General features: G+C 35.6%; 1 protein-coding gene across 5 annotated transcripts in view; it reads right to left on the reverse strand.

The window, feature by feature from the left end:
• Window positions 1-611: 611 nt before the first annotated feature.
• Window positions 612-15,354, reverse strand: part of SS18 (SS18 subunit of BAF chromatin remodeling complex) — an 89,647-nt gene continuing 74,904 nt past the window's right edge. For all 5 annotated transcript variants that reach the window (XM_086682665.1, XM_086682668.1, XM_086682666.1 and 2 more), the window contains one exon: window positions 612-2,387. In XM_086682665.1, coding sequence (XP_086538791.1) covers window positions 2,361-2,387 — 27 coding nt within the window. In that variant the 3' untranslated portion in view covers window positions 612-2,360. The remainder of the gene's footprint in view (window positions 2,388-15,354) is intronic.

Genomic DNA, 15,354 nt, shown 5'->3' on the forward strand with positions numbered 1-15,354 from the left:
CTATATGGAGATGTCAAATTTGGTAGAAAGCTCCTGGTAAAGTTACTCTTCTTACTAGGCATCGAAGGAGTACGGTAATTTTTGTCACCACCAATTAAAAACTTTTATGAAATAGGACTGTTATAAAACAATTAAACCTTGCAAATGCACTAGTCTCTAGGAAGAAAGTCCTGGAGGAAATTCTGCTTATTAAAATTGCAATTTTAGTTTCCATTAAAAGGAGAATAAGACAACAGAAGATGGGTTGGCAAGACAAATTATTTCTTAATGTCAGTTGAGCTTATTTCCAATGAGATAACAGATCTACACCAGGTTGGGTTCAGTACAATTTTGTCTCCTCAACTCATTTATCTAATTCAGTCATCTTGATTATAGCCTCATGGACTTCATTTTCAGAGAAAGAATTCTATAACAAACAGCCCACACAACATGCTGATTACTGAACAGTTAATTCTAATTAACTTGGGCATGGCAAGAGAATTTTGATAAAGTCCTAGAATACAAATATAGTCTGCTTATACTAGACTAACTTATATAAAAAACCCACAGCAGAGTCTCCAGACAAAACAAGAGAGTCAAAGAGATCTAATTTAAAGAAACAAATGAGAAAATTAAAATCACAAATAATTTATTCTTCCGTTAGAGTTGATACAGTTTTAAATAGCAACAAAGTACACAGTGGTGGAAAATTGGCACAGAACCTATAAGCATTTTCAATCACAATAAGGCTGTCCATGCTTTATCTGTTCAAACTTGACGTCCGTTTTCTACTGACCAAGTTGAAAAAATTCTATCCTGACCTTAAAACACACACGCTCTCTCTCATACACACACAGAAACACATTAAAATTCCTTTTGATTACAGTATATTGAGAACAGTACATTTTGCTTATTCAAATTTATGGCACCCCTTCTGTTTTGTTTCCAGTTAGAAGTGGGAAAAACCAATTCAATTATAAAGAATACATCTTATTCCCTGGGCATAGGCAACTGTGATGAAAATAGCAACTTACCTTTGGGCTAGATGTTTTCAGATTATGCTTAAATAATTGTGGTTATAAACTTCACAATGCATGATTTCCTGCCCAATGCAATATCCCTGAATTTACCTAAAATAATCAGGCACAGGACAGTCTCAAATATAATTAAATATGCCATGCTAACAAAGTGATCTAGACTGCAACCTTTATGCTTTTAATACAGATCAGAATAAACCTCATCAATAAGCATTTTCCTAAACATCTCTTTGTGTTATATGAACCAACATAAAAAAGGGAAAAACTTAAATGTGTCCTTTTATAAATGGCATTATTTCCAGTGAAGAAAGTTGAAATAAAGGTTTGTAAAGTCTTCTGAACTATTCTATTTTATAAACCAATTATCCTTCTAATGTTAAAAAATAAACTTACTGGATCAGTGTTGACTCTTCTTTGATATCATTTAAAAAATGCTTTGATATTATTCACTAAGTTCCCTGATTATTCAAAGAAAGTAAAATTAACACTTCCATTTTCAGTTATTGCTATTTTAGGAGAGAATTACCACTTCATTTACATGAAACTGCTACCTAGATTCCTCAGATCCCACATGAAGTAATTCTTATTGCCTCACATTTTAAAACTGTATTATAAATGATCTTTATAAAAAGGTTTTAATCCACAAAACTGGAAAGCTTTTAAAAAATGTCTTTTTACTCAAAACTATCACAGTGCCCTTGATTATCTCACAGATAAAAGGGATCTGAATTTCCTCTAAAGAACATAACAGTGGACATATGGTGTGCTTTGTCTTCTCCCTCACCTTTATCTTTTATAGTACACCATTTTGAGACCCACACAATCAAGCATCCACCATGCTCCAATCCACATCGACAGAGGATTTCTGATTCTGTCCAATGCGTAGTGTACCGCCTTGCATATTCACATGAAATAAACATAATATACAAAATATTGCTGCTGTAAAAAGTGTACATTTCCCTCATCCCCTTACAAAAGAATCTGTGGAAAAGTATTAAATTCCCTTAACCTTCATAAACATACAAAGCTGTTCACACCTTTCAGTCTGTAACAGTCCATTTGAAACACAGTTCCCAAATCATTGCAAATTGGTTATGTCATTGTATTTTCTGTCCAATGTTGCCATCTAGAGTAGAAATGTGAAATCAAGAGTATTTTTTAGCTACTAAAGCCTTGTTACAACTAAGCCACAAAGGCTGCTTACTGATGAAACAGCCACTTATCCACAAGGTTTTTCCAAAAACTAGATGGAATGGAAGGATCTCTTCACACAGAGGTGTCCACAGTGCTGAGGTGACAATATGGCTGCTAATAGATACTGGCTATTGGAATGTAAGTACTTTTTCACTGCTGGTAATTTCCATACTGTCCCTAAAAGATAAATTTAAAAATGCAATTAGATAATGATGTGACCATAATTTGACCATAATAGTTTAGCATAGAAAATTATAAATCTTAACACTGTCATACTACAAAAGCAACTTTATCAACAACAAACAGAAATTGTTATATATTTAGTACACAGTATCTCTGTAATTGCTCCTAATATTACATTCAATTGCAAATGGATTTCAGAGCCTTTGAACCTAGAATAGTACCTGTCACATAGTAGGAATTTAAATGTTTAGTGAATTTTGTTGGAACTCTACTGAGCAAGAATGAATGAGAAGTTCTGGTTCTGAATCCTGGTGTGGTTATGTATTGTGTATTAATTATGTGTTAGTGTAACAACTTTGTGACTGTTTACCTTACTATAATTACTATTATGAATTAACATCAATGGCACCTGTAATAAGTAGCAGGGATGGAAAGGCACCTGGGAGATAAAGGGAAAAGAACCTTCCATCCATACTGAAGAAGCTTGGCTTTTCCCTGAGGCCAACAAAATGTCAGCAAAGGCATTCAGACAGGCAGCTGGTACATAAGGTCAAGAGAAGTGTGTTCATTTTTTTTTTAATTTTTTTTAATGTTTATTTATTTTTGAGAGACAGAGAGTAGGAGTGGGGGAGGGACAGAGAGAGAGGGAGACACAGAATTAGAAGCAGGCTCCAGGCTCTGAGCTGTCAGCACAGAGCCTGACACAGGGCTCAAACCCACACAACAGTGAGATCATGACCTGAGCCAAAGACAGACGCTTAACCGATTGAGCCACCCAGGTGCCCCTTGTTTTTGTTGCTTTTAATAAGGTAAACTTGAGCCTGTGGGCTGACAGGACAGAAGAGAAAAAAGAGTACAGATAAAAAGAAGTGATAAATGAGGTAGAATTCTACAAGGGAGGTAAAAAAACACAGTAGGGTTAGATTTTGGAGAAGAGAAGGAACATCTCCTCCTTGAAAAGGAAGAAGAAAGGTAGAAGAGAACCTACTTTAAAAAGATTTCTTAACTGTGTTTAAAAGAGATGCTCATAAAAGCACCTATTCTCCAAAAACAGTACTCATAGGAAGCACATAATCAGCTAATTGTTTCCTTTGGCTAAATTTCCCCTTCCAAGTCACATTAATTATTTTATTTCAAGAAAGTATTCTAGGGGCTCAGTCTGACTCTTGATTTCAGCTCAGGTCATGATCTCACGGTTTCAAGAGACAGAGCCCCGTGTCAGGCTCCGTGCGCTGACAGCTCAGAGCCTGCTTGGGATTCTCGTTCTCCTTTTCTCTCTGTCCCTCTCCCACTCATGCTGCTCTCTCTCAAAATAAATAAATTAAAAATGGATGGAACTAGAGGGTGTTATGCTAAGCAAACTTAGTCAGGGAAAGACAAATATCCTATGACTTCACTCGTACGTAGAATGTAAGATACCAAACACAAGGGAAGGGAAGCAAAATATAATGTATATAAAATACAACATAAAAACAGGGACAAAACATAAGAGACTCTTAAATACAGAGAACAAACTGAGGGTTTCTGGAGGGGTTGTGGGTAGGGGGATGGGCTAAATGGGTGAGGGGCATTAAAGAAGACACTTGCTGGGATGAGCACTGGGTGTTATATAGGGGATGAATCACTGGAATCTACTCCTGAAATCATTATTGTACTATATGCTAACTTGGATGTAAATTTAAAAAAATAAAAAATAAATAAAATGTTTTTAAAAAATTAAAAAAAAGAGAATGTATTCTAGAATTAAACTACTTCTATACCTTAGGATAGTACCCTAAAAGTTCATGTTTCTAAAGAAGAAGATATATTTGAAAATCTCTTGAATGCCACTCTGTATCTAATGGAATCATGTACTATAAAGAGAGTTAAGTATTTTAAAAATATTAATGTACTTCCTATAGTTATATTCAGCAAAATTTAAAGTTAGTGCTCATCTTGAAATATTTATGGGTAGAAAATCAAATCTAGAATTTGTTTCAAAATACTCTTAAAAGAGGGGCGCCTGGGTGGCTCAGTCAGTTAAGCGTCCGACTTCGGTTCAGGTCATGATCTCACGGTCCGTGAGTTTGAGCCCCACGTCAGGCTCTGTGCTGACAGCTCAGAACCTGGAGCCTGCTTCGGATTCTGTGTCTCCCTCTCTCTCAGGCCCTCCCCCGTTCATGCACTGTCTCTCTCTGTCTCAAAAATAAATAAACATTTAAAAAAAAAATAAAAAAAAAAACTCTTAAAAGAAAAAGGTAGCATGGGAGGTATAAAAAGCAACATGAGCAAAATGTTGATAATTGCTGAAATTGGTTGGCAGGTATACAGGGATCCATGATATCCTCTCTTTTGTATTTGTATAAAGATTCCTATAATACAAAGTTTAGAATAAGAACTAGGCAGTCAATGCTTAGCATCTAGGAATGTCTTATTCAATTGCTTAACTCAGCATAGTATTTAGATAATCTAAGTCTATTGTTAGACTCTATTGTTAACTTTCTGAGTCTAAAAATGCTCTTTGAGACTCAGTTTCTTCACTTAAAAGGTAAGACCACTAACATCTCCATCTCTAGATCTTAATTTTCTTTCCATTCATGGTGACATTAATTCCTACCTCATCAGTTTGTTAGGGCACTTAAATAAGAGAGGACATTTTAAAAATTATAAGGTATCATAAATAAACAAGCCTCAATGCTGGAGGGAAGAGCTCCCCTAGTCAATGTGTGTAATGAAATATTAATGATGAAAGTGATTGCACATATTATGAATCATGTGAAAGCAGAAGAGAGGTTAAGAACTTATATATAAGTTCTTATATATAAGCTATATAAATATAAGCTATAATTTATCTACTATATTATGAATTACTTGACAGTAGTGAGGTCTTAGCCATCCTTATACCCCAAGTACTGAAGAGTGCCTGACACTAATTTATAAGACTTCTTCAATAATGTATGCCAAATACTTTATTCAACCAATTACAAACATTTATTGAGCAACTATTATATGCTCATCACCATAATAAATTTGAAAAACAGGGAAGGTAAAACTTGGAAATAAATAAAGTACAATGATAGAAGTTCTATAGAGTTCAGAAACAAAAAGATTAGGGGCGCCTGGGTGGCTCAGCTGGTTAAACATCCAACTCTTGATTTCAGCTCAGGTCATGATCTCACAGTTCGTGAGTTCAAGCCCTGTATCAGGCTCTGTGCTGACGCACAGAGCCTGCTTGGGATTCTCCTCTCTCTCCCTCTCTCTCTCTCTCTCTCTCTCTCCGCCCCTCCTCCACTCATGTTCTCTCTCTCAAAATAAATAAACTAAAAGAAAAAAAAGAAATGAAAAGGTTAACACAGCTAAAATAATTAGAAAAACATTTCAGAGAATGTAGAAACGTTAAGAAAATAGTAAAAATATGAATAGCAGAGAAAAGAAAAAGGGGTATTTCAAATAAAGGAGTAGCTAAAGCAAAGGTATGATGGAAAAACGGGTAAAGAATGCTGAGGCAAGTAGGGAGTAAAAAAGGAATATACAATAATGAGAAGCAGAAGCTAGTAATTACTTGGTAATACAGAACGTGGAGTAACAAAATAAGTCTGGCTAATAATAATAGCTAACTCTTAATATATCTCAATAACTAACACCTTATACACACCTTGGTGTGTCAGACACTAATAAATGCTTTGTGTCCATCTATAACCTATACAGTAAATATTATCTCCACTTTATAAATGAAGAAGTTGCACTGAGAAATTAAGTAAGTTGACCCACACTTGATCCCACTGCTGGAATCAAATCAAACCACAAGCAAGGCCAAAAAAGTATACTGTATATCTGCAACCATTAGCAAATTCTAGGGTTAAAAGTATGGGTTTGGGAGCCAGAAACCAATTTCCACTACTTAACATGAACTAGTATGAACTCCACTACTTAACAGCTTCTTGCCCTTGAGAAAGTTACCTATCCTCCTTTCCTCGATTTTCTCACTTGACAAGGAAGAGTGATCATACTCTCCACCTGAAAAAGTTATTACAGAAGAAAAACCTGAAAATGATCTTTGGATTACTCAAGAACTGACATTGCTGGAGACAGCCTATGAAAGTGAGTTCTAGTCAGTACAGGTTCTAGTCACTCAGAATTTGCCACCCAGCTGTACCACTTCTTGGCTCTGTCATCTTGGGTAAGTCACTACAACTCTCTAAACCTCAGTTTCTCTATGTCTGCTTTTTCAATTTTTTTTTTTTAATTACAAAATTCCTCTGATTAGAGTGTAAAGAAATAATGAGAAAGAAAGACAACAGAGTGGAAGGATCCTGCCGTGATGAAGGTAGGAGATGTTGATGGTCTCAACTAAGATAAGGCAGTGGTTACAGAGAACTGGATGGATTTAAGGATGTATTAGGAAGGAGGATTAACAAGATTCTGTCATGTATAAGATGGAGAGAGGGAGGAAGACTTAAATATCAAATATGGCACCTGGCATTCTAACTTAATGATAATACCTCTCTTCTTTGATAGAGAATATAGAAAGGAGGAGTTAAGTTTGGGTAGAAAAATTATGAATTTGTTTTGGTTATGCTACATTGATATACTTATGATACATCTAAGTGGAGATGTCCAGTAGGCATCTGATTTTGAGAAGTAAGAGTCAGACTGGAAATAGAGATCTAGGAGTCAACGGCATGGTAAACTGAAACCATGTGAGTAAATGAGATTATCTAGGGAGAGTATATTGAATGAAGAGTCTCTAGGCTAGAAACCTGAACAATACCAATCATCTTTAAATTTCTTCCTTTTAAATGTTTTTGAATGCTTATTTATTTTTGAGAGAGTGACAAACAAGAGTGTGAGCAGGGCAGGGACAGAGAGAGAGGGAGACACAGAATCTGAAGTAGGCTCCAGGCTCCGAGCTGTCAGTACAGAGCCCAATGCAGGGCTCAAATCCACAAATGGTGAGATCATAACCTGAGCTGAAGTTGGGACGCTCAACCGACTGAGCCACCCAGGCGCCCCAAAATTTCTTTTATTCATCGAATCAAATAAATCTTAAAATTATTCTGTCACAGTACTTTTTAGGGATCCCTCCCTCTTCTCTCTCTCTTTCCTTCCATTCCTTTCTTTCAGTAGGCTTCATGCCCAGCAAGGAGTCCAACACAGGGCTTAATAAACTCATGACCCTGGGACCATGAGTGGGATCCTTAATCCACTGAGCCACCCAGGCACTCTCTTTCTGTATTCTTATGATCACCGTCCATGTTTAGGAAGTAAAGGCCTTATTTATTCACTTACTTATACTTTATTTATCAGTATCTACTGACTACTTGAGATGTTCTACTAGGTGATGGAAACTCAAAAGTGATAAAAAATAGACATGGTGCTGTCTTTAAAGGACTGACATTCTAGGGGAAGGGAGCATGAAATACGTAATATATAATCTGTCAATGGAGATATATGCTATGTTGAAAAATTGAAACATATAACATAATTAATGAAACTTCCTGACTAAAATGAGGAACAAGGCAAGGATGTCCCCTCTCACCACACTTTTACAACACTATACTGGAATTCCTGGGTTATGCAATAAGGGAGAGAAATAAAGATATGCAGATGACATGATCATCTAAGTAGAAAACCCCAAAGAATCAACAAAAAAAATCTTCTGAAACTAATAAGCAAGGATCATAGGATACAAGGTTAATATATAAAAATCAATCATTTACCTATATACCAGCAATGAACAAGTGGAATTTGAAATTAAAAACAGTACCATTTATGTCAGCACCCCCAAAAATGAAAATCAGATACAAATCTAACAAAATATGTGTAAGATACATATGAGGTAAACTAAGAAAGTGATGCAAAAAATCAAAAAAAAACTAAACAAATGAAGAAATGTCCCACATTTATGGATAGGAAAATCAATATTATTAAAATGTCAATTCTTCCTCACTTGATCTAAAGATTCAACAAAATCCCAATCAAAATTCCAGTGTTATTTGTGGTTACTGACACATTGATCCTAAAGTTTACAGTACAAGAAGTATAAGACCCAGAAAAGAAAACAGCCACACAGTATTAAAGAAGAACAAAGCCAGAGGACTGATACTTCCGACTTCAAGACTTACTATAAAGTCACAGCAACCAAGACAGTGTGGTATTGGTGAAAGAACAGAAAAGTAGATCAATGAAACATTACAGAGAGCCCAGATATCAACCCACATAAATATAATAAACTGATCTTTGACAAAGAAGCAAAGGTAATACAATGGAGCAAAGGATAGTCTTTTCAACAGTGTTAGAATAACTGGACATCCACGTGCATGACTCAAGACACAGATCTTACACCCTTCACAAAAATGAACTCAAATTGGATCCTAGCCCTAAATGTAAAATACAAAAGAGTAAAACTCCTAAAAGATAACATAGATGAAAACTTAGATGACTCTGGAATTTGGTAATGACTTTTCAGATACAACACCAAAGGCACAATCCATGAAAAAAATAACTGGTAAGATGGACTTCATTAAAAGTAAAATATTCTTCTCTACAGAAGACAGAGCAAGAGAATGAGAAAGCAAGCCATGAAGACAATACAATATTTGCAAATGACACATCTAATAAGGACTGTTCCCCAAAATATACAAAGAATTCTTAAAATTCAACAATAAGAAAACAAACAACCCAATTAAAAAATGGTCCAAGACCTGAACTGACACCTGGCTAAAGATATAAAGGTGGCAAATAAGTGGATATGAAAACATGTCCACATCATGTCATTTACAGAAACACAAATTCTAATAATGAGATACCACTACACACCTGTTCAAATCGCCAAGATCCTGAACACTAACAATACCAAATACTGGCAAGGATGTGGAAAGACAGAAACTCTCAATAAATGCTGCTGAGAATACAAAATGGTAATCACTATGGAAGACAGTTTGGCAGTTTCTCACAAAACGAAAAGACTCTTACCATATAATCCAGCAACCATGCTCCTTGGTATTTATCGAAATGAGTTGAAATTAATGCCCACACAAAAACCTGCATACGGAAGTTTACAGTTTTATTCATAATTGCCAAAATTTAGAAGCAACCAAGATGTCTCTGAGTAAATGGATGGATAAACAAACTGTGGTACACCCAGACAATGGAATATTACTCAGCCCTAAAAAGAAATATGCTATCAAGCCACAAAAAGTCCTTAAATGCGTATTATTAAGTGAAATGCCAGTGAAATGAAAAGGCTACATACTACCTGATTCCAAGTACACGACATTCTGGAAAAGGTAAAAATATGAAGAGATCACTGGTTGCCAGGGGTTAGGGAGGAAAGAGAGATGAATAGAGGGAGCAGAGGAATTTTAGGGCAATGAAACTATTCTGTATGATACTATAATGGTGGATACATGTCATTATACATTTATCAAAACCCATATAATGTACAACACCAAGAGTGAACTCTAATGTACACTATGGGCTTGGGGTGATAAAGATCTCTTGATGTAGGTTCACTGACTATAACAAATAGAGCACTTTGGTGTGGGATATTGACAGCAGGAGAGGCTATACATATATAGGTTATGCCCATATATGAAAACTCTCTGTACTTTCTGCTGCATTTTGCTGTGAACCTAAAACTCCTCAAAAAAAGAAAGTCTATTTAAAAAAAAATTAAAACATGGGGCGCCTGGGTGGCTAAGTCAGTTAAGTGTCCAACTCTGATGTCAGCTCAGGTCATGATCTCACAGTTCACGGGATCAAGCCCTGCATCAGGCTCTGCGCTGACAGCACAGAGCCTGCTTGGGATTCTCTCTCCCTCTCTTTCTGCCCCTCCCCAGCTCAAGCATGCACACACACACATGCTCTTCTCTGTCTCTCAAAATAAATTTAAAACAAGAATTAAAATATGTTTCCAGTCAAGATGGACCTCCAGCATGAAACAACCAAAAACCACTCAACACATATGAAATAATCCTATTCAGGACACAAGGTAACAAAGGACACCAATCTGAGAAACTAGGAACAAATGAGGTGAGCCCTCTGTATGTTTTACTGCACTGAGAGTCTCTACACTGCAGTGTGTGGAGTGAAACTAAGGCTGACTCTGAGTTAGAGAAATAAAGCTTAGAGTCTGGAAAGAGAACAGGAGCTAGAGTTCACAGGATCAAGCACCAGAAAGGAAAGAAATGCAGAGAGAGAGAACTGTGGAAATCTGAAGAGGAATTCTCTTGAGTATTCAGCATAGTACTGATATGCAAATGTATGCAAGGAAAAATACCAACCGCAAGGATTAGGGGAAACAATACTTGGCATTCATAAAGAAATAGTGCTTATTCCCACCAGCCAGAGTGAAACACTTTACAATTCAAGGGCCTGGGTGGAGTATTCAAAAAGATTTTACCTCAGTAGTAGAAATACTTAGCCCAGGACTAAACACTGCTCTGGTCCTGCCTAACAAACCTTAAAAGCAATCCTCATAAGATCAAGCTGTGTCTAAGTTACTTACCTGTATCCTAAAACAAAGCTCCAGTATATTTCTAAGAAGACATACCTTATCTATCACCCAACGAAGTAAAAGTGTTAGTCACAGTTTCTGACATACAATGAAACATAATCATGCATGCAGAGGATGAGGAAAATGACCCATAATGAGAAGGAAAAAAAACAAACAATTAATCAAAAGAGACCCAGATGTTAAGAATTATCAGAGAAGGATATTAAAATAGTTATCATACTTGTATTCCATATGTTCAAAAATTTAGGCAGAGACATGGAAGATATAAAAAGGCCCTAAACTGAAATCCTATTTAAAAAACCCAACTTGAAATTCTAGAGATGAAAAATACAATGTCTGAGATGAAAAATACCCGGGAATGGATTAAAAGCAGATAAAAAATGAATAGGAAAACATCAATGAACTTTAAGATATAGCAAGAGAAACTACCCGAAACAAAACAAAAAAAAAGGGAAAATAAAAAATAGAGGATCAGTGTACTATGGCACAACTTTAAGCAATCAAATATGCACACTGAAAAGGACAGAAAGGGATATAGAGGTAAGAGACAGGAAAACTACTTGGTCAGAATGTTTCCAAATTTGATCAAAACCATGAAGCCATAAATCCAAGAAGCTATATGAACCCCAAGCATAAAAACAGATAATTTCACAAAGGGAAAATCGTAAAAAACAGCCAAAAAAAAAAAAAAAAAAAAAAGTACACTAACTACCAGAAAAGAAAGATAACAGCAGATGCCTCCTTGGAAATAATATAAGCAAGAAAACAGTAGAGCCACATTTTTAAAGTGCTGAAAGTAAAAAAAAAAAAAAACAATCCTGTCAACCTAGGATTCTATACCTAGAATAAATATTTTCCGATAATGGAAGAGAAATAAACACCTTCTTGAACATACATAAGCTGAAGACCTGCATTACAATAAACATTAAAACAAAGTCTTTCAGGAAAAGGAAACTGATACCAGATGGAACTATGAATCCACCATAGGAGGGAAACGAATCCACCATAGGAGTGAAGAGCACCAGACATAGTAACTACATGAGTAAATATGTAAGATTTTTTTCTTATTACTGTAATATCTTTAAAGGATAACTGCTTTTTAAAAAACAAAAAAATTCCATGTACTATATAGTTTATAACATAGGTACAAGTAAAATTTATAACATTAACAAAGTTGAAAAGGAAAAAATGAAAGTAAACTATTGAAATGGTTCATACTATACATAAGGTGGTATAACATCACTTAAAATATGTTACAAAATGGATGAACCTTAAAAACATTATGCTAAATAAAAAGAGCCAATCACAAAACATCACATGTTGCATGATTCCATTTATGTGAAACATCCAGAATAGGAAAATCTATACAGACTGAAAGTAAACTACCTGTTTCCCAGGGCTGGGTGTTTAGAGATAAATGACTATACTGGAAAAAGAAATCCCATTTAATGGTACACTCTAAAATGTTAAGTGAATTGAAGTTCATGAATTAATCAATAAAGATGGTTTTCTGGGGAGCCTGGGTGGCTCGATTGGTTAAGAGTCTGACTCTTGGTTTTGGCTCAAGTCATAATCCCATGATTCGTGGGATTGAGTCCCGCATTGGGCTATGGAATGACAGCACAGAGCCTGCTTGGGATTCTCTCCCCTCCCCCTCCTCCACTCACACTTTCAAAATAAACTTAAATAAATAAATAAATACATAAATACATAAATAAAATCTATAAAAAAATGTTTTTTAAAAGCAGAAAAAAATTGTTCAAAATAAGACAGACAAACGGAGAATAAAGAATAAAAAAAAAAATCAAGATGACAGATACAACCATATTCATAATTACATAAAACATAACATTCAAAGCCCCTCCATTAAAAGGCAGAGATTGTCAGATTGGATAAAAAAGAAGGACCTGACAAATGCTGCCTTCATGAAATACAACTCAAACATAAAAACACAAATATGTTCAAAAAAAAGGGATAAGGAGTGCCTGCCTAGCTCAGTTGGTAGCGCATGCAACTCTTGATCTCAGGGTTGTTAAGTTCTAGCCCCATGTTGGATGTAGACATTACTTAAAAATAAAATCTTTAAAAAAGAAATTAAAGGATAAAAAAGATTTATAATTCTATCACTAATCCAAAGAAAGTTGGTGTGGCTATATTAATATCAGACAAAAAGACCTCAGAGCAAAGAATACTATCAAGGATAAAGGAAGTTTTTTCATAATAGTAAAAGGAGTACATTAATCAACACATAAAAATCCTAAAAATGTGTAAACCTTAAGAAGGTAGCATTCAGATATATGAAGCAGGGGCACCTGGGTGGCTCAGTCAGTTAAGCATCTGACTCTTGATTTTGACTCAGGTCAAGGTCTCAGGGTTGTGAGAGCCCTGTGTCAGGTTCCACACTGGGCGTGGAGCCTGCTTTGGATTCTCTCTCCCTCTCCTCTGCCCCTCCTCAACTCATGCTTGCTCTCTCTCTCTCAAAAAAAAAAAAAAGATACATAAAGCAAAATGGAAAGAACTGCAAGGAAAAATAGACAAACACAAATTATAGCCAGAGATTTAAAATATTCTTCCCAATAACTAATACAGTAGAAAGAAAATCAGTGAAGATATAGGGGACTTGAATAACACTATCAACCAACTTGATCTGACATTTACAGAACATCCTCACAGACCATTCTGGGCCATAAAGTAAGTCTCAACAAATGTGGGAGAATTCAAGTCACATTAAGTATGTTCTATTATGAGGATGGAATTAAATGAGAAATAAGTTACAGAAAAATACCTGGAAAATCTCCAAATATTTAAAAAGTAAATTATATACTTTTAATGTCAGGCTCTGGGCTGATGGCTCAGAGCCTGGAGCCTGTTTCCGATTCTGTGTCTCCCTCTCTCTCTGCCCCTCCCCCGTTCATGCTCTGTCTCTCTCTGTCCCCAAAATAAATAAACGTTGAAAAAAAAAAAATTTAAAAAAAAAAAAAAAAAAAGAAGGGGCACCTGGGTGGCGCAGTCGGTTAAGCGTCCGACTTCAGCCAGGTCACGATCTCGCGGTCCGTGAGTTCGAGCCCTGCGTCAGGCTCTGGGCTGATGGCTCAGAGCCTGGAGCCTGTTTCCGATTCTGTGTCTCCCTCTCTCTCTGCCCCTCCCCCGTTCATGCTCTGTCTCTCTCTGTCCCAAAAATAAATAAATGTTGAAAAAAAAAATTAAAAAAAAAAAAAAAGTAAATTATATACTTTTAAATAACACTTGGATCAAAGGAGAAATCAGAAGCAAACTCAGGAAATATTTTCAACTGACTGAAAATAAGAACATAATATACACAAATTTGTGGGCTGCAACATAAGAAGTACTTAGAGGGGAATTTATAGCAATAAACATCTATATTAGGAAGCGGGGCAGTTCTTAAATCAATGAGAATTCAGCTATTACCTCAAGAAACCAGAAAAGAAGAGCAAATGAAACCCAAAGCAAGCAGAAGTAAAGAAATAATAAGACGGCAGAAATCAAGGAAACAGAAAAACAAATGGGGGTGGGGCGGGGGGGAGGGAATCTATAAAACCAAAAGCTGGCTCCCTGAGAAGATCAATAAAGTACATAAAAACTGCTAGGCAGATTAACTGGGGGAAAAAAAGAAGAGAAGATACACATTCCCAATATCAGAAATGAAAGAGGTAGTATCACTACTGATACTAGAGATACTAAAAGGATAAAAAAGAAATCAACAAATGAAATGGACAAATCCCTTAACAAATAGAAACATCTCTTCAAGAAGAAATAGATAACCTGAATACCTTATGTCTAATAAAGAAAATAAATTTGTAATTAAAAACCTTCCTGCAAAGAAAATCCAGGTCCAAACAGCTTCACTAGTGAATTGCACCAAACATTTTAGAAGGAATAATACTGATTTCATCCACATCCTTCAAGAAAACTGAAAAGGGATCATTTCTTCCCAACTCACTTTATGAAGCCTGTGCTATTTTGATAACAAAACCAGATAAAGGCATTAAAAGAAAACTAGAGTCCAATATCCCTCATAGATGCAAAAACTGTTAACAAAATTTTAGGTGATCAGCTCTAATAACATATAAAAAGGATAATACATAGTTTATCCTAGCTACGCAAGATTGATTTAAAACTTGAAAATCAAAGAATATTATTTAACATACTAAATTTAAAAAGGAAAGCTATGATTCCTTCAAAAGATATGGAAAAATCATTTGACAAATTTCAGTATTCATTCCTGATAAAAATTCTCAGCCAACTAGGAATACAAGCAACAAGTTCTATCTGATAAAGGATATCCACACAAACCCTACACATCTCATGTAAGGCTGAAAGGCCGACTGTTAACCCCCTAAGAGCAGGAGTAAGACAAAAGATGTCCACTCTCACTATTTATATTCAACATTGTGTTAAAGGTTTTAAGGTGAGGTTAGATTAAGGGGGAGAAAAGCGGAGCAT

Source organism: Puma concolor, chromosome D3, assembly GCF_028749965.1.
Source record: "Puma concolor isolate L17-30 chromosome D3, mPumCon1.1.hap2, whole genome shotgun sequence".
NCBI lineage: Eukaryota > Metazoa > Chordata > Mammalia > Carnivora > Felidae > Puma > Puma concolor.